Consider the following 24,077-nt stretch of genomic DNA (forward strand, 5'->3'; position numbering starts at 1 on the left):
CCAGAGCCCTGCCCCACCCCTGCTTCAGCCCACACTTCCTCTTTGGTCTCGTTTATATGCTGAACGGCTCGTGAAGTGCAGAAAGACTGCTGTGGCTGGGGAGGTATTTACAAGGCATCACGGTGTCCTTCTATAGCACCTTAGGTATACAGAGCTCCCAGAGAAGGTGTTCACCCATCACATCATCCACAACCTCATCTGATTTGAGCCTCGTGCATCAGTGTACTAACTCCACTCCTAGATTAAGGTCTCTCCTTCCTCCTCATCTGTTTCCTGGGAACCGCTAGGAGGAGAGACTCACCTGGGACCCAGGCAGGTAGTTGGGTAATGCTGGCTGTGACCTGCACAAAAATGGGAGAAGGTCAATCTTGGCTTCTCTGTCCCCCCTTCCCCTGCCACGATGCACTTCCTTCTGCCGCACTCACCCCTGCCTCCAGGCTCCCTGTCCAACTAACTCTCTCATTCACTTTTAATTCATTCCAAGTATTGATGAGTTCTTACTACATGCCTGGCATTCTGCTAGGCACTGTCTTAATCTTCTCCACTATCCTATGATGGTAGGCTATAATGATTAATTGAGCTGATGTATGTAATACGCCAGCTTAGTGTTATATCAACACATCATGTCAATGCTATAATCTCCACATGTCAGCTACAGCAACAGAAGCCCTGCAGTTAACTGGTCTACCTAGGGTCACAGGGCCAGTATGGTGAGGCTGGGACCCCAGGCCGCACTGGTGTCCCTCACCATAGCCCATGGACAGAGGCAGATAAGCACTGGGGAGCCGGGGGAAAAGAAGGGACTGGGAAGGCAGAGGGCCAGGAGCATGGCTGGGGGCTGTGAGGACGCAGAAGTAGAACCGTGGTCTGGGAGGACGACTAGTGCTTCTCCGAGGAGAGAAGACACTCACTGGAGAAACAGTGTTTGGAGACAGTCAGGGATGCAGGCTGGAAGGGCAGGGGACAGGACTGCGACTGGCAGACTGACAAGGGAAGAAGCAGCTTCACTCCTCTGGAATGTTTTTCTAGGAGGACACGCAGTTCTTTACAGGGAAATCCTGGGCTCAGGAAAGGGGGCGGGATGCCCCTTTCTCAGTGAAGGGGTTTGAGGCTGTTCACAGCTCTGCCTCTGCTTCCCTGTGAGCCCCTCACAGAGGAGACCTTGAGGCTTAAGCAAATCAGTCTCAGAAAATGCCGAATCTGGAGTTAATCTGGAACCAGTTCTAGACCTCATCTGCTGTTCTTAAAGCTTGAGTGACAGCCAGGACTAACAGCACACATTCCTACTTCCTTTCTGAAGGGGGCCCCAGACCATCCCAAATGAGAGAACTCGCACAGTAGCTGCTGGAAAAACAGGAGCCGTCATTATTACTTGCGTTAGCGTAGAATTCGGTCTTTGGACCAACTCTTGCACTTTGGCTTCCCTGCAAGTCAAATTCTACATACAATCCATCCTTCTCCCTTCCCTCTCTCCTGGGACGCTTCCCTGCAGCCTCAGTGCTCCCAGGTCCTGCTCTCGGCCACCCTTGCCCGACTCCCTGGTGGGAGGATTCACTTACCTGGCCAGCCTGAGAGTCACCTGGGAAGGAAAGGTGAGACCATGAGCTGAGAGAGGAGAGTCTGGCTGCCTCCTCCCTTTCACCCAGCCAGGGCTGGTTCAGTCTGTCACCTCTTGATCTTGTCCCCAGCAGGGTCAGCAGCAGAGAGAACTCAGACCCTTCTTACCTGCCTCTGCCCCTCCCACTCTTCTGGGACTGGCCAGAACACAGCCCAGAATCCCAGGTCTGGAGGGCCTACAAGGTGGGTCACTTGGTGAGAGGAAACCTCCGGCTTTCCTTTAATGCCTCTGGTGGCAGGAGTCCCACCCACTCTGGGCCAGTGCACCCCATCGGTCCTAGCCTCCCAGCCACACCAGGTCACTTCAGCCTTGCCCTGGACTACCTATGGGCCAGGGGAACAGTTCTAGGACGCGGGGAGGTTGCTCCTGACTTGGCTAGTGTCCAGTTACCATGATGACTGGGGCTCTGTCCTGACTTCCCTGTCTGTTCTAGTTTCCTGGAGTACTAGTGGCCCTCACATAGTTCTCCTGGCAGTCTGCACTCTGTGCTACCAGTAACCTGGGTGTGCCTTCTGTGTGGTTTCCCAGGGCACCTGCCAGGCATGCCTCAAGCCCAGTCTCTTTCCAGCCCCGTACCTCCTGGGCCCGAGGCAGCTGAGCTGGAGCCAGTGCTCTGACTCTAAGGCCAGGGGAGGGGATCTAAAGCCCCCCGACTCCTCAGGATCTGCCTGCCAGTTTTCCAGATTTGCAGAGAGCACCAGGCCCAGAAGCTCATGGCTGGGGGCAGGGGTGCGGGATGCTGCTGACCCCTCCCATTTCCACCAGTAACTCCCTTGGACATAGCCATTTGGGAGAAGAAGGAGGGAAGGCCTTTCCATCACGCCTGCCCATGAGAGCAGGTTCCCAGGGCTGTGCTGCTGCTCCAAAGTCCCGTTCTAAGGCCCCAGAGAAAGGATGCCATGGGTCCAGGACAAACACCCAGTGGCTCTTTGAGGTGCTGTGGCTTGCTTCTCCCCCATCCCAGATACCCTTGTCAGGGATGGTCCCGGCCTCAAGCCAGGTGCTGGTGGCCGCCCGGAGGGGCTGCCTCTCCACTGGCCGCCTCTCCACTGGCCTGGACAGTGTCCCATTGCTCTTCTGCTCGCGCTCCCTCGAGGGCCTGGCCAGCTCTTCCTCCTCGGCTTTCCTCATGGAGAGGCGGATGTCGGAGCTCGAGTAGGTGTAGCCGTGGCCAGCAGGGCATATCTCCCTGAAGGCCTCTGCAAATCCAGTGGTCAGAGGACAAGATGAGAGTGCTGTTCCCACAGGAACCCAAGGCCCACCTTCCCTCCCTTTGGGGACAAGGCAATTGTGGCAGCAAGGAGGGAGGGACTCCAGGTTGGATTAAGGGGTTGAACAGGAAGGAAGACTCAGGGTCTTCTGGCCTGAGGTTAGGCCCAGGTGGGGGTAAACAGCCACTGGGTCGGAGGAAGGCCCTTGGTGGCCAGGGCTGAGATGGGGACAGAGTGTTACCTGTGCCAGGCAGGGGGCATTTCTCACACTTGCTGCCCCATGCTTTGCCCACTCGGCTGCAGCAGCATATCTGCTTGGTGATCCGCTGGGCCAAAGGCAGGGCGCAGGTGCCGGGCCCCAGCAACCGGTAGCAGAGCCCCTGCTGCATGGAGATGGCCTTGTCCGCTGCAACAGACAGGGCAGGTGGGGATGGGCAGGTGGCCAGTGGGAGGGGAAAGCGTGGTGGGAGGGCAGTGGAGGGAGGGTCGGCTGGCCATGTGCATGCAGATTGGCCCGGCCTGTGTCTCAGTCTGGAAGTTGGGGCCCTGCAAATGCTCACAGAACATTAGGAAGAGTAGCTTCAGGGATGTGTTAGCACCTCTTCATGTCATCTGTTTGAGAGGACCCTTGACTCCCAACCCCATGTGGGGAAGCCGAGAGCAGGAAATGGGGATGTCCCTGCTCATCTCCAGGTGCTGAGTCTACAAATGTTTACAAAAGCTGATGGTCAGGAGCACAAGTGGGGAGCAGTGTGCTCTGAGGGCCACGGTCTCCCTGGGAAGATGAGACGTGATGAGAGCCTAGAGCTGACGGGGATTTTTGAGGACAGAGGACCTGCCTTGGTCATCTTTGCAGCCCTGAGCGGTGTCTGGTGCATGTGGATATTCAGTAAATGCTTGTTGGATCAATGGATGGACAACTAGATCCATGAATCAGAATCCTGTGGGCTGCAGCGAGTGTGAGCCGCGCTAGGTTTAGATAATGACAAGAGCACCACCTTGTTCCCTTTCTTGTGCTTTCAGAGTAAATATTAGAGACTGTGCTCTTGTAAATTATCTCAGTGGAAAATGAGGAGGCCATGCCACGCTGAAAGAGATTGAGGTCCTTAGAGGGCTGAACAAGAAGATGAAGGGTAGGGAGAAGAGAACAACACTCAAAGCTGAGGGCCCAGGACTGGGCAGAACAAGTTCAAATCCCTGCTCCACCAAGAGCTACGTAGCCTCCCTGGGCTTCATCTTCTTTTGCATAAAATAAGGATGATGATGATAATGGCATAGGTAGTGGACACCTGTATTTCTGCCTATTTGGCATCTATGCCCCTATTATTCTGGTAACAACATCATGATTTTCCTATGGGATCCACCCATTCTCTGACTTTTGGTCCATGCGGAGTAGAGGCGGACCCCACTTCCTCGGTTGAAGGAGTGTAGTTCATATCTCTGGTCACAGTGGTTGGGTCAGGGATGCGCAGTTGACCAAGTAGGCCTAATGATAATAATCAGCTTTGAGACTTTTCCTGGGTTATTAGAAAAGAGGTGCTTTTTATTTTCCTATTTTCTTGTTGAGTTTGCAAGGCTGGGAGGATGTTGGCCTGGAGAATCTGATGGCCACTTTTTAAGGAACGATGGAATCATCACAGAGGAAACAGAGCAAGAGACATCCTAAAGACACTGTGGGTGCCTGGATCCAACCGAGCCTGAGGCTCACTTACTCCTGGACTTCCTAGTTGTGTGGACCAATTAGTTATTTTTGCTTAAGGTAGTTTGAGTTGGGTTTCTGACACTTGCTACCCAAAGGCTTCTGACAAATAAACCTTCATGGTAATGTATATGAAAGTGCCTTGTCAAAGGTCACATGCCCTGCACATTATCAGTCAGTCCATACGCTTGAGTCTCCAGGTGCCATCTCTGCTTCCAGCAGCTGCTTCCCTTGGAATACAGTAGGGAAGGGTCCCATTGAGCCCCATAATGGAAGTGACCCGACTGGGAATATCAGGAGGCTGCCCTAGCATGGAAGAGCTGCTCTTCTGGCCTTTGTCAGGGGGCAGGGAGGGAGGCAAAGCTCAGAAATGAAGGGAAGAGGAACCTCGTGCCTACCCCCCACCCACAGGGAGGTGAATCATTGCAAGAGGGTGGAGAGGGGAACACTAGGGAGGGAAGGAACAAAGAACACCCAAAGGCCACTCTGCCTTCCTGCCTGCAGGGTCTTTTTCCAGCACTAATAAATAAAAGTCACATCAGATGTTAAACACACCTGCCTGATAAGGAATCTCAAGGGAGGAAGGAGAAGGGAGCATTGTTTGCCCCTCAAAGCCTTGATTACACATCTCTGTCACCATGAAGTCTTCCTGAGAGTGGCCTGATGTGTTCTCCCCACTCTGGGACTCTCAATCTCTGGTGTCCCTTCTTAAGTCTCTTCCTGTCTCCTTGTCTTGGACACTGGGTTCAGTCTCTCCCATTATGAGTGTGCTCCCTCTGGATGGTTCTGGAGTCTTGTTCATCCCATGGCCTCCCCAGACCCAGTACCTGGCGTTTTACAGACTGAGGGCTTGGCTGGCCACAGGGAGCTCTCCTGAGCCTTGGGTGGCCAAACTGACCTGGGCTGGTAGTTTGCAGGGTCAGAGGGGAGTGGTTTAATTAGTTCTGGTCAGGCCTCCCTGATCTGGGCTGTGGTATCACAGGCCCCAGGGGGAGGGAGGGTGCCAACGTGGGCTTCTCCCAGCGGGAAACCACAGAGGTCACTGGGAACAGCTGACTGGGTCGACACAGACACAGACACAGACACAGACACCATGCTGATATGACTAGTGACATGTATGTGCTCATAGATGCAGAGAACATTCAGAAGCACAGGGACCACAGGGTCATGGAAAAGCCCTGGGGCCAGGAGCCCTGCTGTTCCTGCCCCTCAAGAAAGGTCTGCAGCTAAGGGATCAGGCTGCTAAGCTGAGGCGCTGGAAGAGGCAGCTACAGCTCAGCCAGACGTCACAGCAGAGGCAACACACATCCTCCTGAAGTAAATGAGGTAACAGATGGGACAGTAGTGATTAGAGAAGAAACATAAGTAGAAAACCCCAAACTGCAAAGCCCCCAAAGAAATGCCTAAAGCCCAAAGGGAAGCTGTGAGTGTCTCTGTCCCAGCAGGAGGGGGCAGATCAGGTTCGGTACGTTGGGCCCAATTCCAGGTCCAGTAGCAGCCCCTGGGCCCTGAGATGGGGCCTAGAGGGCATTTCTGCTCTTGGCCTGGCCCATGGACCCTGAGGATTCCATCTCGCCTCCCGGCCTCCGCACCCTGGTCCCCGCCAGCACTCACACACACAGCGGCTCCTCGACGGATCCAGCATGAGGCCAGGTCTGCAGGTGCACAGGTAGCTGCCCCTGGTGTTCACGCACTCCGAGTCCTCGCACAGGCCCAGGGTCAAGCACTCGTTGACATCTGCAGGGTAGGGGGAGATGACCAAGTGCCCGCCCCACTGAGGCTTGATAGAGGGGAGGGGCTGGGGCAGAGCTCCTCAACGACTTTTTCCAAATAGAAAAACCACAATAAGAGAGCTGCCATTTACTGAGTGTGATTCCTCTTTCTGTGCCTCAGTTTCCTATTTGTAAAGTGAGGATAATAAATAGTAACTCCCATGTAGTACTGTTAGGGGGATAAAATAAGATAAAAATTGCAAATCACTAGGTCCAGTAACTGGTCATAATGGTCATAATATTAAGAGCTAATGTTTATTGAGTCCCTAGAATGTGCCAGGTGGTTTACATACAATACCTCATTTAATCCTCATAATGTTATCAAGTAGGTCCACATGGCCTCATTTTATAGGTGAGGAAACTGAGTTTCCAGGTAGCTTGCCCAGAGTCACTCAGCTAGTAAGCAGCATGCTGGGAAGTAACAGGAGGAGACGGTGAGGGGAAAGTTTGAGTTGGAGGGTGGAGAATGGGCTGCCAAGTCCCCCCTATTCAGCCTTCCTTGAGAGAACCTGAAGCATCTCAGATGCTGAACCCAAGGTCCAGGGACCAGGTCCGCAGTGAGAAGCTGCAGGATGAAGGGACCCGGGTAAGGACCAGAAGGCAGGAGGCTGGAGGTAGGTGCTGGGGGAGGGGGAGAGGGTTAGGAAGGCATGTCTCCAGGTTCTCTGAAGACCCCAGCCTCAGGCAGGCCACCCCCTCACCCCCAGGCCAATAGATGCTTGTGCTACGCTTCAAACAAGGGAAACATTAGCTTCCTTTGTAACCTCAGAAACGTTTCATGATGGAAATTTCTTCATGCCAAGGGGAAATCCCAACCCTCACACTCTAAGCTCCAAGAAGTCAGGGGCTCCCTTGGTGATAGCACCTGTGCTGATGACGGTGATGGCAGCAGTGATGGTGAGCAGGGAGGGACACCCACCTCTGGGGCCAGGAGACAGCACATGGCAGCCCAGTATCAGCAGAGCCATCTGCTCAGGCTTTGGGGAAGTTGGCACTGAGCACAGGAATAAAGGGGCTGAAAGATGATCCAGCTTGGGCACCAAAGGGAACTGCTCCTTGGCAGGATGCCCTATTGGGAGGGAGAGCTGGGAAGGGGAACTGATCCATTTGCTTCCAGACTGTGACCAGAATGATGTCTAAACACAAATCTGACTTGGCTCCCGTCTGCTTGAGAAGCCTCCGGCCTCCCCATTACCTCTTAGAGGGAGCTCCTAAAACCCTACCTGGTATCCAAGGCCCTCCACCATTTCTCAAGGCCTGTGGGTGAGCGGGTGGCTCTGATAAGACATTGGGATGCCCGTGTTGTTTCCTGTGGGTACACAGGCTGTAATTCAGCCAGTCCAGACTGCTCCTTTGCTTATGCTGTTCTCTCGGCCTGGAATGCCAACATCCCCTTTAGTGGTCCAAGTCTATTTTTTTTTAAGTTTAGGCCAGGTATCACCTGAAGCCTTCCCCGATCCTCCAGTCTGAGAAGGGGCCCCACCATGGGATCCCATAGCAGTGCCTCTTTCCATTGAGAGCACTTCTCTCATTGTAATTGTTTGTAATTGTAATTGTTTAGGTATCTGTCTTCACCATCACTGCGCGCTAACACCTAGCACAATGCACGCAGCTCACAGCAATACCCCAAATTACTCTGTGGAAGTAGGAGAGAAAGATGGAGAGAGAGGAGAGATGGTGCATGTGGGTGCAGACATGAGCAGGTCCCAGCCCAGACATGGGGACCACAACTGCAGACATGGGAAAGGGGAGGTTTCAGGGGCAGGGCCTCCTGGGGACCCTTGGCATCCTGTATCCAGGGAGGCTTAGTGGAGTAAGGATGGAGAGCTCATTTGAGATCCTGGGAATAACTTGAACCCTACAGACTGGGAAACCTGCCAAGAGGAGAGGCCACTGGGGACAGTATAGGTATGAAGAGCCCTATTGTGCTCTCTAAGGGCAAAAATACAGACTTCTCTCCACACCCACTGTCTGCTAGGTCCTTGGTTCACTGCACCTGAGAGGCCGACCCCAGGCTGGGCTGGGTCAGAGGCCTGCCCTTTTGTCTGGTCCAACCACCTTTTTTAATCCAGGTGCCAGAAATTCCCTCTGCGGCCTGGGACCCCACAGGCAGATAGCCCAGCCATCCCAGGGCTTCCCCAGACTCCTTTCTCCTGAAGAAGCCTCTGGGGGACGGGACCTAGGAGGCCATCTCAGTCACTCCCTGTCTCTAACAGAGCTTCATAGCCATTCAGATAGTGATTTGTCCGGTTCTCAAAGCTTGTCATAGCGGGGAGCTGGCTCAGCCCCAGTAGCCTCTCACTGGCTGGAAGGCCCAGCTTATATCACACCTATTGCCAGGTCCACGGCCAACAAGGGCCCCAACTCAGAGCCATAGCTGAATCCACTTCCCACTCCTTTGTCCCAAGGTGCCCCTGGGCCTTGCCTCCCTGAGGGTTCTCTAATGCAGAACACCCAGGCCTCAGCTGGCCTTACAGAGACTGCCAGCCAGGCCAGCAAGGCCAGGGACTGTGCTTTAAGGTCACCCCCCAATCCCTGCCCGCTGCCCCCACCTCCATCCTTTCCATCTGTGCCCTCCCCTCCCACTTCCTGTCTGTGGGAAGGAGGCCTAAACAGCTGAAGGTGCTTTGTTGGGAAAAGTCCACAAAGGTCCCCAACTCAGGCTGACTTGATCTCCCACCCTGGAGTCAAAAGTCCTCCCACTCCAGGGAGAGGAGCAGCCCATGCGGTGAATGGATATGCGGGGGCTGGGGTGGCACCTTGAGACAGCGTCACACAGCCCCAGAGCTGCAACAACCAGCCCAGATCTGGGTGGGGGGCGGGTGGAGATGGGGACGAGGGAGTGGGATTGGCTCCCAGGCCCTTTCTCTGCTTGCACAATCACTAGCCCCTGAATTCCTTAGGGCCCTGGAACCAGCAGCCACCACAGCTCCCCAGGGTGGAGCTCAGAGGTGCCCAGAGGAGACCCTTCAGAGAGTGACAGCCATTCCTTCTATCTGGGATAGGGGTGTCTCCCTGCATCATCAAGCCTCCGTCCTTACCCCTCCCCAAGCCCAGCCCTGGCCCTGCGCATCCTTACCTTGGCAGTGAGTGAGGTTCAGTCTCTTGTACCCCTGGGGACACTGCAACTGGCCATTTTCAATCACCGGGGAGGCTAAGGAGTGAAGATACAGACAGGGCTCACTGCAGGCCCCTTGGGCTCCTCTGTCACCCATGGTGGGAAGTGGGGTGCAGTCTGGAGTCCAGCCCTCTCTGCAGCTGTGAGGCCCCACCCCCAAGCCATCACCCTGGGTAGCTGTGCCTCCTTGACCAAAATTCCTTCCCTGGCTCTCACAGGGCCACTCTCAGCCCACCTTACTGTTACTGAAAGCGATACTAAGTGACGATACATCTCGTATACAGTTATAATATTAGCTACAGTATATATTATATGATATGCATGTTATATAATACAACATGAGATTGAACAAGTTTTATTTATTTTTACTTTTTTTTTAAGTAATCATAGATTTGCAGGAAGTTGTAAAAAATAGTACAGAGATGGTCCCTGCATCCATCATCCACTTTCTCCTAATGGTTGCCTCTTACACAACTATAGTTTTTTTTAGTCATTTTAAAATTTATTTATGTATTTTACAACATCATATTTTAAAAATTGAAGTGTAGTTGATGTACAATATGATATATTACAGGTATACAATATAGTGTATATTTTTAAAGGTTTTATTCCATTTATAGTTATTATAAAATGTTGGCTAAATTCCCCACGGTGTACAATACATCCTTGTAGCTTATTTTATACCTAATGGTTTGTACCTCTTAATCCTCCACCTCCATCTTGCCCCTCCCCCTTCCCTCTTCCCACTGGTAACCACTAGTTCCTTCTCTACATCTATGAGTCTGCTTCTTTTCTGTTATATTCACTAGCTTGTTGTATTTTTTTTAGAGTCACTAGCTTGTTGTATTTTTTTTAGAGTCCACATGTAAGTGATAATCTTACAGTATTTGTCTTTGTCTGACTTATTTCACTTAGCATAATGCCTTCCAAGTCCATCCATGCTGTACATTAGAAACTAATGCAACATTTTAAATCAACTATACTTCAATTGAAAAGCAAACAAGCAACCAACCAACCCATTTAAAATATGGGCAGAAGAACTGAACAGACATTCTTCTAAAAGAGGAAACACAGATGGCCAACAGGAACATGAAAAGTTGCTCAACATCACTAATATCAGGGAAACACAAATCAAAATCACAATGAGATATCATCTCACACCTGTCAGAATGGCCATCATAAAAAGAACACAAATAACAAATGTTGGCAAGGATGTGGAGAAAAAGGAACACTTGTACACTGTTTGTGGGAACGTAAATGGGTGCAGCCACTACGGAAAACAATATGGAGGTTTCTCAAAAACCTAAAAATAAACCACCATATGGCCTGGCAATTTCATTCCTGGGCATATATTGAACAAAAACAAAAACATTAATCCAAAAAGATACATACACCCCACTATTAATGACAACATTATTTATAATTGCCAAGATATGGAAGCATCCTAAGTGCACATCAATAGATAAATGGATAAAGAAGCTGTAACATATATATGCAGTGGAATATAATCTACTCATAAAAAAGAAGGACATTTTGCCATTTGTGGCCCTTCATTCACTTTTTTTTTTTCACTTCAAAACCCAGAATTTTATAACTGGCATAAACATTTCCATTGCATCAAAAACCAAATTTCTATAAATAAACTTAACCAAGGAGGTTACCTATACTCTGAAATTTGTAAAACATTCATGAAGGAAATTGAGGATGATACAAAGAAATAGACATCTTGTGCTCTTCGGCAAATGGCTTTACTACCCAAAGCAATCTACAGATCCAGGGCAACCCCTGTCAAAATATGACATTTTTCACAGAACTAGAACAAACAATTGCAAAATTTATATGGAACCATAAAAGACCCTGAATTGCCAAAGCAATATTTTGTAGGTCTCTTTTTTTCCCCCTCTTTCTTCTTTTTGTTCTCTTTTCTTATGGCTTGATGATTAGAGAAATTCCTTTAACATTTGTTGTAAAGCTAGTTTGGTGGTGCTGAATTCTTTCAGCTTTTGTTTATCTGTGAAGCTTTTGATTTCTCCATCAAATCTGAATGAGAGCCTTGCTGGATAGAGTATTCTTGGTTTTAAGTTTTCCCCTTTCATCACTTTAAATATATCATGCCACTCCCTTCTGGCCTGTAGAGTTTCTGCTGATAAATCAGCTGATAACTTTATGGGAATTCCCTTGTATGTTATTTGTTACTCTTTTCTTGCTAATTTTAATATTTTCTCCTTATCCTTAATTGTTGTCAATTTGATCATTATGTGCCTCTGTGTGTTCCTCTTTGGGTTGATTCTGTGTGGAACTCTGCACTTCCCGGACTTGGGTCACTGTTTCCTTTCCCAACTGGGGAAGTTTTTGGTTATTATCTCTTCAAAAAATTTCTCAGGTCCTTTCTCTCTCTCTTCTCTTTCTGGGACCCCTATAATGTGAATATTAGTGTGCTTCATGTCCCAGAGTTCTCTTAAACTACAACTAGTTGTTTTATTTGTTTTTAAACATCTGGATATGACAATTCACAGTCTGGTTCTAAGTTCAGTTTATTTTGATACTTGGGTTTTTTTTTCTTTTTGCAGATTATGAGATATTTGGTTTTAATGCTACCATAGCTAACAAAGAATCCAAGACTGAGATGGAAGAAGCCCATGGTTGGTCGCACTTATAAAACCATGATATTCATTCACTCACACTCACTAACCATGTGGTGCTGCTGTTGAAATTTGGTTAGTGGATTCCCATGTTCCCTGAGGTTAGTTAGTTGTTCTTACAAATTCAAAAAAGTTAGAAAATCCCAGTTTTCAAGCTTTTCAAGTATGCAAGTGAAGAGGATCTACAGCAACAAATCACACAATGGTGGGACTGTTTCCAAACACCCGTTTTCAAAAGGCTCTCTCCAAATCACAACTTTCTTGAAAAGCAGCCCTGCTTCAAGTTCATAGTGAACACAACTGGGCAGTGGCCCGAGTCCAGGTGGACCAACAAGGCAATAATTCTCAGTATTTTGGTGCTGATACATGTCCTACTTTGATTTTACAACATTCCCCCTGACTTTAAAAAGAAAAAAGAGTACGCTTAAAAAAATTGACACTCAATAAAAACAGAGAAAACAGCTCCATTACCCTAGATGGACAGATTAGTATGTCAACCTACAAAGAAGTGATTTGAAAGCAGTTCTTTTTGTTTGTTTTGAAGGTTTTGGTTTTTTTTTCTTGAAAGGTGCTAGCAGGTAGTATATGCTGACAGCTGCCTGTCATTACAGGAAAAGGCAGCAAATGTGGAACACCCATCTTTTTGTTTAAAAAATAAAGAAGAACTCATCTTTCAGTTTAATGATTCCTTTGCCAAGACATAGCAATTCTCAAGAGGTACTGGGATTTTCACAGACACTATTTCAGAGCAAAGTTCCATAAAGTTACCCTTATGCTTCAAAGGTCTTGTTTTACAAAGTTAACTGCATGATGACTTCCTGTAGCAATATGTACTCTCCTGGCTTTGACTTGTTTGTGGCAATAGCTTGCCTATGAACTCTGTGGTGAGGGTACTTTGCATACAGCGTTCTCCAGCTCCGTTACCTTTCCACTCCTAACATCAGCCGCTGCCCTTACAGAGCTGTTGGGTAAACCTTATTTTTATTCAAGAAATCATCTACTGTTGAGAACACATGTCTTCTGGTTCAGCATTCGGGGCTTACACAATAGATAGTTCTTCATGTATTTTATTGTTGAAATAGATTCTTGCAAGTACCAAGAGACATCTTAGGAATACCTGTACCTTTATCCAATTGTACAGCAAAATGTGAGTGCCCCAGTGTTTTAAAATATTTTTCTAGTCAAGATAGCTTTCACTCTCTCATTAGCTGTTATCTCTGGGCACATTACACACTTCAGGCAAGGTTTGGTACTAATGATAGTATAGCTATAAACTGTATTTCATATAGCCTTCGTTTTTTGGAGGGGGTGGGTAATTAGGTTTTTATTTATTTATTTTAATGGAGGTACTGGGAATTGAACCCAGGACCTTCTGCATGCTAGGCATGCACTCTACCGCTGAGCTATACCCTCCCCTCATATAGCCTTCTTGATCATTTGGATACTGGGGTCCATTTTGGGTCCCATCTGAGAGTGCATCATTATTCTTACCTTGTCGTACAGCTGATTACCTGTCAGAGGAGAAGCGTGGGCATTGCATTTTTAAATGAGTGCTCGTGATTAGTCATATTATTTTAAATGTTTCTCTGCAAGGATTTTTTAGAGTCACTTCTCCACCTGGTGAAGGCTAATTTAGTTAATACTAGACGACCCAGTTGAAAAGCCCCACAAACCGAGCATTGTCAGGCATTACATGTTGTGATACCGCAAGACCAACAGGTGCCGCGTTTCCCTGGAAGTCCCACTCCTCCCTAGGACACTTGTGTGCCAAACACAACACGTGACAGTCTGACATACAGACCAAGTGAGGACATAAATTAGTAAAGCTGAAAATTTTTTTAAGGTTGAAGAATTGTAAATTGAAGTTGTAATAGTTTTTCCTACCATGGATGGTCTTCCTCAGGGTTTGCATGTGGGAACTAGGCTCCAGCCTAAAAGGCCGCTGTGTGCAGATAAATGAGGATTCTGAAAACACTGACACTGAGGAGAAGGGTGGGGATGAGGCTGGGAACTGTGAGTGCCTGGCAAGGGGCCTGGTGGCATGAACTGAGGACAGGGAGGAGGGAAGAAAGCGAGGAAGCTGTTTTTTGGAGAAACTCAGAAAGCAAGCTGATTAGCTGCAGCCTGAGAACATTCCGTACAAGGAGCAGAAGGTGGGAAAAAGTAACGTGAGGCTGATGCCAGGGGGCCGGGGAACAGTGACAAGGGGACATTTGGACAGCACTTTGGAGGCACAAGGCCTTTGGTGTTTATCTGTTTTTCACAGTAACCCTGCAAGGCAGGGGTCGCTATCCCCATTTTACAGATTAGGAAGGTGAAGCTTAAAGGGGGCTGAGTCTGGGTTGAACCCAAGCCTCTGGCCACGAAGGGCACATCCCTCCCACACCCAGAGAGGAAGGGGGGCCAGGAGGCCAGGGCAGCAAGGTGGTGTCAGGATGGAGAAGGTTAGGCAGAAGGACCTTACTCCTTTAATGAGCAGGAGATGGGTGGCAGACAGTTGGGATCAGAGCCGGGGTAAGGGTGGAACCCACTGTGGCCCCTGCAGGAGACCTGGAGGACGCGAGGATGTGTAAACTCAGAGGGGCTGGGCTCAGTTGTTAGTCTGGAAACATGTGCTTTCTTTCTATAAAGTGATTTCCTCCCAAGAGGACGCTGCCCTCTCACCAGCCTCGAGAAAAACTGTTGGCTGGACAATCCTTCATGAAGGCAGGCTTCTAGAGAGAAAGAAATGTCAAAGCCAGTCTTCCTGGTGAAACGCCCCTTTTTGCCAGCCACCCCCACCCCACCCTGAACCGGGGCCCCCGGTGCCCTTCCTCACACCTCACAGAAGCCATCTCTAAGGGGCTGGTTTCTAGCTTCTGTAAGACCAAGTGCACATCCAATCCAGAAAAATCAGTTTATATCTCTTTGGGGGAAAGAAAACTAAAGTTTAGATGCATGTAGAAAGGAGAAACCCTGGCTTGAGTGAGAACTCAGCACCCGCCCACGGCCCTGGCTGAGATTTCGGCAGTGATGGGGAAGAGGGCGGGTATCACCAGATGCGCCTCTCAAGTCCTCCCAACACCTGCTGGCCTTCCCTTGTCGTAGCGCTTTATGTGCTGTGCTGTTTGCTTGTCCCTCTCCCTGCTAAAGTGGGAGCTCTGTGAGGACAGGGACCTTGCCTTCTTTGTCAATGTTTGCCTCTAGAGCCAAGCTCAGAGCATGCAATAGTACAGGCACTCAATCAACATGAAATGAATAATAACAGCCAACATGACAATGGCATTCACTAAGGGCCAGGCCCTATTATAAAGCCTTTACATGTAGTAACTTATTTAATCCTCATAACAGCCCTTGGAGGTACTTACTACTATTACCCCCAATTTACAGATGAACAAATGGAGGTGCAGAGAGGTTAGGAAACATGCCCAAGGTCAGCCAGATGGTGGATGGAGCTTGGATTGTAATAGGGAAGATCAAATCTGATTCCATATTAGATCTGTTCCTTTAGCTCATTCTCAAGGCTCTGCCCTTAAAGAATATAACACTTTCCCATTCATATAAAGATAAAAAATTGGAGAATAGAAAATAGGATTTATCTTGTTGGAGGTTTATAGGGACACCATGACCTGACCTACGTGGACAGCTGCAAGAAGAAAGGATTCTGACACCAAGAAGTTTGCAACAACCAACCGCACCCACTCCCCTTTTTAGTATAAAAGGAGCCTGAATTCTGACTTGGGCAGATGGTTCTCTGGGACATTAGTCTGTCATCTTCTCCGTCTGCCAGCTTTCCAAATAAAGTCGCTATTCCTTGCCCCAAAACCTAATCTCCTGATTTATTGGCCTGTCGTGCAATGAGCAGAACGAGTTTGAACTCGGTAACAGGATTATGAATCTGCCTCCCGAGGATAAATTCTGAATCGTGCCTCTCTACTGCCTACAAATAAATAAACGAATGAATGAATTCACGACAAGTCTTAGGAGTTGTCTAGGCCAAAGATCCTAGGGTCCAGAGGCCACAAAGAGATGCCTGCCCAGCGGGAAGCATATCACCCTTCCTGGGAACTCCCCTCTCCCTTTTTTAAACAAGGGATCAGGAGAGTGAATGGGAAAAAACAGCAGGGATACCCAGAAGGAGGTCAGAGGAATTCCTCAGCTGCTGCGTAAAGGCTCCACTGTGTACAAGCGCAGCACTACGCAGAATCGCTAAAGGAAACAGTGAGGCGCCTGTGCCCCCGCCACGCCCCCCAGCCAGATCAGGGATAGAACAAGGGTCGGAGAGCAGAGGACTTGTGAGATCTGGAAGGAGAGAGTGGCTGAGCTGGGATTCCCGTGGGTGCTTCAAAGAGACTCTTGGCAGGTGGCCGGCGTCCTCACAGGTGCAACTCTGACCTGAGGAAGCCAAAGCAGCTTCTGAGGCATCAGCCCGAACTCCAAGGAGTCTGAAGATGACAAAATGCCCATGAAGCACGTAGGACAGACGAGCATGACTTTCCCAGTAAGGAAACCTGGACAGTGCGGGCCTGGAACTCAGGTCTTCCACCCCACCCCCTGGCCCTGTCCACTCACTGCTGCACTTTGGCCTGTCCACAGGCTGGGAAGGAAGCAGATGGGCCCCTGGCTGCAGCCTGCCCCCAGCCTGATGATTCTCACCCTTGGCCGCAGGAATTCCCACGGAGGCCTCAACAAGCGCAAGCTAATTGCTGGAGACAATTTTGGCCCTGACTGTGACAGAGCTCAGGGAGGAGATGGTGGAGACATATGTCTGGCCACAGGGCTGTTTATAAACCATGCTGATCTCAGTCTGTGATGACAGATGGCTGCTGCAGGGAGATGGGGAGGGGCCCCCACCACACACCCTTCTGCCCAGGAAACAGATACACACACAGAGACACACACACACTGGACAAGGCTAACTTTGATGCACAGGGGCACGTGAGCAGGCTGGAGCTGAACGCCTGATTTGCAAACCTCAGGCAGGAACCCTGGTAAGAAACTTCTACTCCCCTGGAGCAGTGGAAAGAATGTATTCAGGGTGCTGGGGCAGCCAGACCCACATCTAATTCCTGGCTCCACTCTGACTAGGTGTATGACCTGAGGCACATTTCTTAACCTCTTTCAGTCTTAATGTTTTCATCTATAGAAATGGGGACAGAAACTCAGTTCGTGGGTTGTTGTGAGGATTAACCTTACCGAAACCATCAGTGTCAGACTGATGTTAGCACAATGCCTGGCACGGCCTCTGTAGATGTTCCCCAAGGCTTCCTTCCTACCTTCCTTCCTTCCTTCCTTCCTTCCTGTAACACAGTTTTGAGGACAGCAAGCTGCCCCTCACTGGCTGAAGAGACTCAACCTCTCTGAGCCTCAACTTTCTTTTTCTTATATTATTTTTTTTGAAGTGTAGTCAATTTACAATGTTAGTTTCAGGTGTGTAGCAAATCAGTTTGGTTATACATATACACAACTATATATTTTTCAGATTCTTTTCCACTACAGCTCAATACAAGAAATTGAATGTAGTTCCCTGTGTTATACAGTCGGTCCTTTCTTACAGTAGGATGCAGATGACAATTCCTTTCTCGGGGTTATTGTGAACATTAAAGAAGCATGCAAAACTCTGAGCATGATGTTTGTCACTTATTGATAATTATCATATGTCCTTCATTCCAGATTTTCCTCCTTGATAAAGTCCTAAAGGAGCCTCCCAATGATTGAAGAAATTCCACCCAAAGATGGGCTCTGACTGCTTCCTTAGGGCGGCACTAGAGCCTAAGTGGGTGTCTCTGTCACCACCAACAGTGATATGGAGAGGGGTCTTGTCAGACCCTGGGCTCAGACAGGTGCCACTCCAGCCACCCCAACCCCATCCCTCCCTGGGGCGCTCCAGGCCAGACATGCCATGTATCAGCATCACCCCTGCTCTGGTAGGGAGGGCAGTAACTTGAGCTGAGGCACAATTCCCACGAGGCCACAAGTCCCTTGGAAGAGGCTCTCAGAACATCCCGGAGCCAAACAGTCATGACTTTTTTTAACCCAACAACTGGAATTCTGAAAATCCCATTTCAGGAGACTGGGCGTCTGACCCAGAGTCGCAGGGAACAGGAGCCCCGCCCCAGCACAGCTGTTCCCCCTGCCGGGGTCCTCCAGTTTAGCCAATGCCCAAGCCAAGTGCACAAGAAGCAGGCGAGGGAGATTACAGAGTGATTACAAGCAGGGGTCTGGGGCCACACAGACCTGGGGTTTCAGGACTAATTTCCTCATCTGTAAAATGAAGATAGTAACACCTAGAGATATTGCTGGGATGCAGTGGAGTGAGAACGCACTCAGCTTGGTGCCTGGTGCTTATTATGTGCTCTGAATAAAGAGCTGCAAACAAGGACTTAATGAGAGTGATGTAGCTGCTGTGACTTGCTCTAAGCTTCTCTGCTCCAGCCTCTGAACATCACCTCTGCACCATCACATGGTCACCCTTCCCGGGGGCTGGCATCACAGACCTGCTCTTGGAACACTCCTCGTGGTCAAGGGCCATGGCAAAACCAAGCCAAACCAAGTCTTTCCTTCTATTGACAGTTTCAAATAACTTTTCAGATGTATATATGAACCTCTATTCCCTCAAACATCAATTTGTTTCCCCAACTCCCTCCACACCTTTTCTAGGTACGCGCATTTCTCGAGGTGGGGAGATCAGTATTTCTGGAAACACCTCGTTATACTGCTGGGCAGCTGCAGTTTTTAATAAGTTGTCCTGTGTGCTCAGTTTGGAGTTGAGCTCCACCTACTAGAAACATCTACACATCAGCTTTTGCCCCGCCCCCAAGCCACAGGGTACAAACCTACCTGCTTTCCCGCAGCTAATTCTTTCCACACATCTCTGTTAACTCTCAGGCCTGGGCTGCAGGTGCTGCTCTACCTGTCTGTTCAGCCCAGTCTTCTTGAGGGATGTTGTCCTTCATGTATACATGGAATAGGGTCCTGGGCTGCACTCTCCTGACTGTGAAACCCTAGTCCAGCACCCTGATCTTTGTTGTCTTCAGGCAGCCCCAAGCCTCCCCCAGAATGATTAGGGAAATCTTCGTCAGCCGAGAGTCAGACACACTGTGATCTGAATCCTGGCTCCCCCGTCCTAGCTGTGCAACTTTGGACAACTTCCTCAGCCCTCCCTGCACTTCATTATTCTCACCTGTCAAATGGGGATAAAGATCTTAGTTTGCAGATGGTTGTGACAATGAAGTGAGATAACGTAGGTGACAAGCCCAGCAGAGGTAAAAGTTCAGTAACTGGCGGCTGTTACTATTTTTAAAAGCGAAGATGCAGAATTCCTTAAAGGCGCAGACCAAGGAAATCAGGTCTCTGTGAAGATACAGGGAAGGGTGTGGGTTCTGAGGTGAACTCACCCCACACCCGGCAGACAGAGATAGTCTCATGGCACCAGCTGGGGCCCACCACTGCAGGCCACGCGTCGTGTGCCAGCCCTGCCTGCCCCAGCAAAGGGGCCTTGGGGTTGACACAGCCAGTGCCAAGCCAGATGGGGCAGCGGCCAACTTTCCAGTCGACCCAGATGTCTGTCTTTCTCAGATGAAAACTCAAAAATGTGGCCTCAATCAAAGTGGCTTTTGAGAGCTGTGTGCTCTCCAGACCCTGGCAGGGGGACTGCAGAAGCTGAGACCTTTGATAACTCCCTAAGGGTCAGGAAGACGTGGCTCAGGCCAAGGTCCTGTCAGGTCAGCTAACAGCTGTCACTCAGAGTGAACAGAAAAGGGTGGGGGGACCAGAGGCTGCCCTAGGTTGACTCCCTGAGAAAGAAGGCACTGAGGAATTTTTCTGGAAGAAAAGGGATTTGTCTGGGCCATGTAACTAAGACTGCAAGGCAGTCCTTTTCCATGTCAGAAATAGCAGCACTCTGCAGGGACCGTCGAAGAAGGTCCAGCCCTGAGCCTCAGAAACCAAGGTGACTTAGGGGAAGCCATGAAGTCATGGCTCCCCCACCCCCGCTGTTGGCTTTATTACTCCTCTGACCCCATGACTCTACTAGACCAGTGTACCGGGGATGACCAGGCCCTTCCCTGAGGGGCATAGCCCTGTTTTATCAGAAGAGGAATAGAGGCTCAGAGGGGCAAAGCCACCAGGGCTGAGAGTGTTCTGGAACTTGAGGCCTGCCTGTCTTGCCAACCATTCCCAAACCCACGCCAGCAGCTCGCCTTTTCTTCCTCTGATTCTTGCACAGTAGCTTGCCTATCCTGCCTACTTAAAGAAAGATACGCCACCCTGGCCCCAGGCTCGGGTGTGGAGCTGGGTATCTGGCACCTTATCAACACAAACAAGGTTCCCCAGCCTCTTGCCCCTTCTCTACAAAGCCCAGCTGCCCTTGAATGAATTTTAAATGTTTACATTGCCCTGTCTTTGTAATTTCTTGCTCAATGTTCTGGAATGCTTAACATTCCAGGGTCTGCATCCTGGTGCCCAGCTTGCTGAGCTGTGCTGAACACAGTGAGGGAGTGGTGGGAGAAGGCACCACCTGGAACAGGGAGGGGGTGAGGGCTCCAGGAAATGTTGTCATTCTCTTGATTTCACCTGCCTATGCAATTTCCCTGGGTTGTTAAATTAAGCTCTTCTCCATCTCTTTCGCTTTCTCTAGTAATGCTTCAGATCTCATCCTGGATGTTACTTCCTGCAAGAAGCTTTTCTTGACTCACCAGTTTGAGCTAGGATCTCCTGCCCCACAGTGTACAGATGTGCAGGTTGTGCACTGCACAAAAGGACCACATCTAAGAGAATCATTGGCCTCCTAGATTTGTCTATTTATAAAGACTGCTTTGAACACACCGAAGGGGCACCTTTCTCTAATTTGCACACAGATGCTACAGAACCTATCAGTGGACCTGGTGCTGTCTGTGTCCCCTTCTTCACCAGACTGTAGACTTGGAGAGGGGAGGCACTGTTTCTACCTCATTCCCCGTTGTTTGTTCAGGGCTGCACACTATGGGCACTTCAAATGAGTACTTCATCAATATAAATATTTGTTGATTCAATGGAGTGTGGGATGTAAAATTCTCAAGGGTAGGTTTGACCGAGAGGAAGGAAAACAAGGAAAGAAGTGGTAAAAACATCTCTGGCCTGCAGCGGAAGATGCTGAGCAGTCCAACACACTCCTGTCCATGGGGCAATGGGTCCAGTCTCTTTTCCCTTCTTGGAGGGAAACTTTCTAGTAATAATTATAACAGCTACCACTTATCAATCTAATGCTACATGCACCATCTCACCGATTCTCCGCAGCAGCCCTTCGAGATTGGCACTATTACTGTCTCCATTTCACAGATCAGAGATGGGGCAGAGAGACGTCAGCAGGTCGAGCTGGGACAGGTACCTGCCACGTGTTGGATGATCCAAGCCTGCAAGCTTAATATCACCCTTTGCTGCTTCACCAAAAATTCTATCACACTGTGAAACTGTCCACAATTATTTTCAATATGGAAAATATGGTCACTGCTCCACTGCCGAGTGTGAAGCTAGAACAGCCTTGCCCCACCCACCTTCGGGCTCTGGGCCAGGCCCCCCACAAAGCTGACTTACTGAGTTGACTGCCTACAGGCAAAAGAAATACATGCCAGGCCCAGGCCCAGGCCCCTGCCCGGGAGTGAGGCCAGCAGGAGGAAGACAGGCTGAGCTGGCAGAAGCCATACTTAAGCACAGGCACCTTATTCCCCGTCTCCTACTTCAAGATCAATGCCTATGAGAGTGGCATTTCACTCACTCCTGAATTCTCAGTGCTCAGTACACATGAGGCACCTGGTGAGTATTTGATGAATGAATGAGTGAATGAATGAATGAATGAATGAATACATTAGATGTTCCCACTAATCAGAAGAGGGCTGGAAACTGGGTTTCCCATACTCCAAGGCCAAAGACATTCTGGGGCAGATGCTCAATCCTGAGTCAAAGACTGGGAGGCAGTAAATAAGAGACAAAGAGGAGGCGTGGGGGCCTCTCCAGGGAGAGAATGAGGGGAATACTGAGTCACTAAATCAAGACCTCTGGGCCCTTGGTACCTGGGCACGGGATATGTGGAAGTGGGTTGAGAAGTAGAAGAGGGCCCAGCATGGGATGGGATCCCTAAAATTTGGTCAGGAACAACTGGCAAAAGGGAGTAAGTCCTCCCAGGCAATCCTGTAGAGCAGGCAGGCCATACTGCACCTGGCAGAGGGTCTGAGCCATCAGGAGCCTCTGCCACCAGCCAAAAGCACACTTAAGGTAGATCTGGAAAAGCTCCTCAGTTTACCAACCTGTTCTACTTGCCTGGCCTCTGAGATCCTGGTGGGAGATGCAGTGGAGTGCCGGCAGCAAAGGCCAGGCCCTGGGGAGCTTTGCTCACAACCCTGGACCCTGGTACCCAGCACTCACCTGGTCTGGGTGGGCATGGGGCACATGAGGTCACCCCCCAGAAGGCTCCCACACTGCCACAGCAGTCCTCTTGGGCAGTCAGCTCCAGCAGGGGGTTGGCACACTGGAAAAAAGGCCATGGACACCTGTCACCTGCTTCCCTCCCCTGCTGTGCACAGAGATGTTCCAAGAAAGCCTGAGACATGAGCTCATCTCCCACATCATGCCAGAGGATGCCCTCCCCACAAGGGAGGGGAGGGGACAGTTAGCTGTGGTCCTGGAAGGAAGCAGAGAAATCTGAGGTCCACTTTGCCAGACTCAAAACTTAGAGGAGTGGCAGGGACACCTCCAAACAAGATCTTCTCTGTGAAGTCTGCAAACTGCCCCCATTAGTGTCCCTAGCCCACAGACAGAGGGGTCCCAAAGGATGGGTTTTCCTCCATCAAACTCCAGAGAAGTCCAGGACCACCTCCCATGGGCAAGGCCTATGCTCAGCAACACCACAGCTGAGAGGCAGGGAGGATCTGGGGACTCAGAGTCCCTATCCCTTGGCTGCTGCCACCTCCAGTTCCCTAATCTCAAGAGGGGTTTCTGGAAACACCAACCCTAAGAAAAGCCAACCTGAGTCTGGCTTAGCCCCTATTCTTAGGCACCTGGACTCAGAAAAGCTCACTTGATTTCCCATCAGTGACTGCAGATGCCACCGGGGGCAGGGGGAATGGAGTGTCTTTTATCTTTGCACCCCCAAGGCCTTGGGGTTTAACTTGCATTTGCTAATTCCACATCTCTGTGACTCAACTCTCAACTAAAGACCAAACTCCTTTTCGCCAGATCTAATAGCTCCACTGTCCACACAACCAGAGGGATCCTACATTCAGCTCCAGGAGAGCCCAGGATTTGTTGGGACCCAAGTCCCCTCATTCCCCTCCACAGGGAACCTCTTGGGCCCTCTTCTGTATGCCTGGCACTGACAGGCACCCAATGGAGCGCAGGTAGGAGGCCCAGACTCTTCACACTCAGGTGATGTTATGCCCTGAATTTTTCCAGCTGGGGATTGGGAGAACCCGCAGACACTCAAATTTCATAAGAACAAGGAGGAGAAAGAGAAGGAGGAGGGGCAGCTCAGGGAGAAGTTGCTGTCTGGGAAGCCCCCAGCAGGAGGCTTCATTCTCACCTGTCCATTCACAGCGCTCAGGTAGCACCGGCCCAGGAGTCCCTGAGGCCTGGGCACCATGAGGGGCGGGGGCCGAGGGGCCTCTCTGGACCGAGCGGGGATGCTGTTGCTGTCCCAGTGGCCGTGGCCTGGGCTGGCTGGGAGCCGGGGGGAGGGTCTGGTCTCCACGCTGTTCTCCTCCGGGGCCTCCTCGGCCTCGCCCCGCACCCGCGCCACCTGGTGGACCTGCACGGAGGCCTCAGGCGGGTGGTGGATGTGCACCTTCACCAAGGAGGGATTCACAGAGGCTGGGCATAGGGGCTGCAGTCAGCGGTGGGAAACAGGGCCCCACCCACTGGCTGTGTGTCTCCCCAAAATTCTCCTTCCATATCTCCACTGTCTACCCAAAGCCCAGAACAACTTCCCAGGGAGGACAGGATGAAGCACAAATTCCTTCACTCCCCACCTTTCCATGAAGAACCTTCATCACCAACTTCTAAACTAC

At 50.1% G+C, this 24,077-nt stretch overlaps 1 protein-coding gene across 4 annotated transcripts in view; it reads right to left on the minus strand.

Moving 5' to 3' along the window:
* LTBP2 (latent transforming growth factor beta binding protein 2) overlaps positions 1–24,077 on the minus strand; it is a 100,891-nt gene that overhangs the window by 26,464 nt on the left and 50,350 nt on the right. For 3 of the 4 annotated variants that reach the window (XM_031454043.2, XM_031454042.2, XM_031454045.2), the window contains exons 7-14: positions 23,594–23,880; positions 22,441–22,543; positions 9,380–9,454; positions 6,143–6,265; positions 3,071–3,235; positions 2,587–2,817; positions 1,560–1,579; positions 302–341 (exon numbers count right to left, since the gene is read on the minus strand). In XM_031454043.2, the coding sequence (XP_031309903.1) occupies positions 302–341; positions 1,560–1,579; positions 2,587–2,817; positions 3,071–3,235; positions 6,143–6,265; positions 9,380–9,454; positions 22,441–22,543; positions 23,594–23,880 (1,044 nt within the window). The remainder of the gene's footprint in view (positions 1–301; positions 342–1,559; positions 1,580–2,586; positions 2,818–3,070; positions 3,236–6,142; positions 6,266–9,379; positions 9,455–22,440; positions 22,544–23,593; positions 23,881–24,077) is intronic. The other variant, XM_031454044.2, reaches the window with a different exon arrangement.

This window comes from Camelus dromedarius, chromosome 5 (genome assembly GCF_036321535.1).
Source record: "Camelus dromedarius isolate mCamDro1 chromosome 5, mCamDro1.pat, whole genome shotgun sequence".
NCBI classification, from domain to species: Eukaryota; Metazoa; Chordata; class Mammalia; order Artiodactyla; family Camelidae; genus Camelus; species Camelus dromedarius.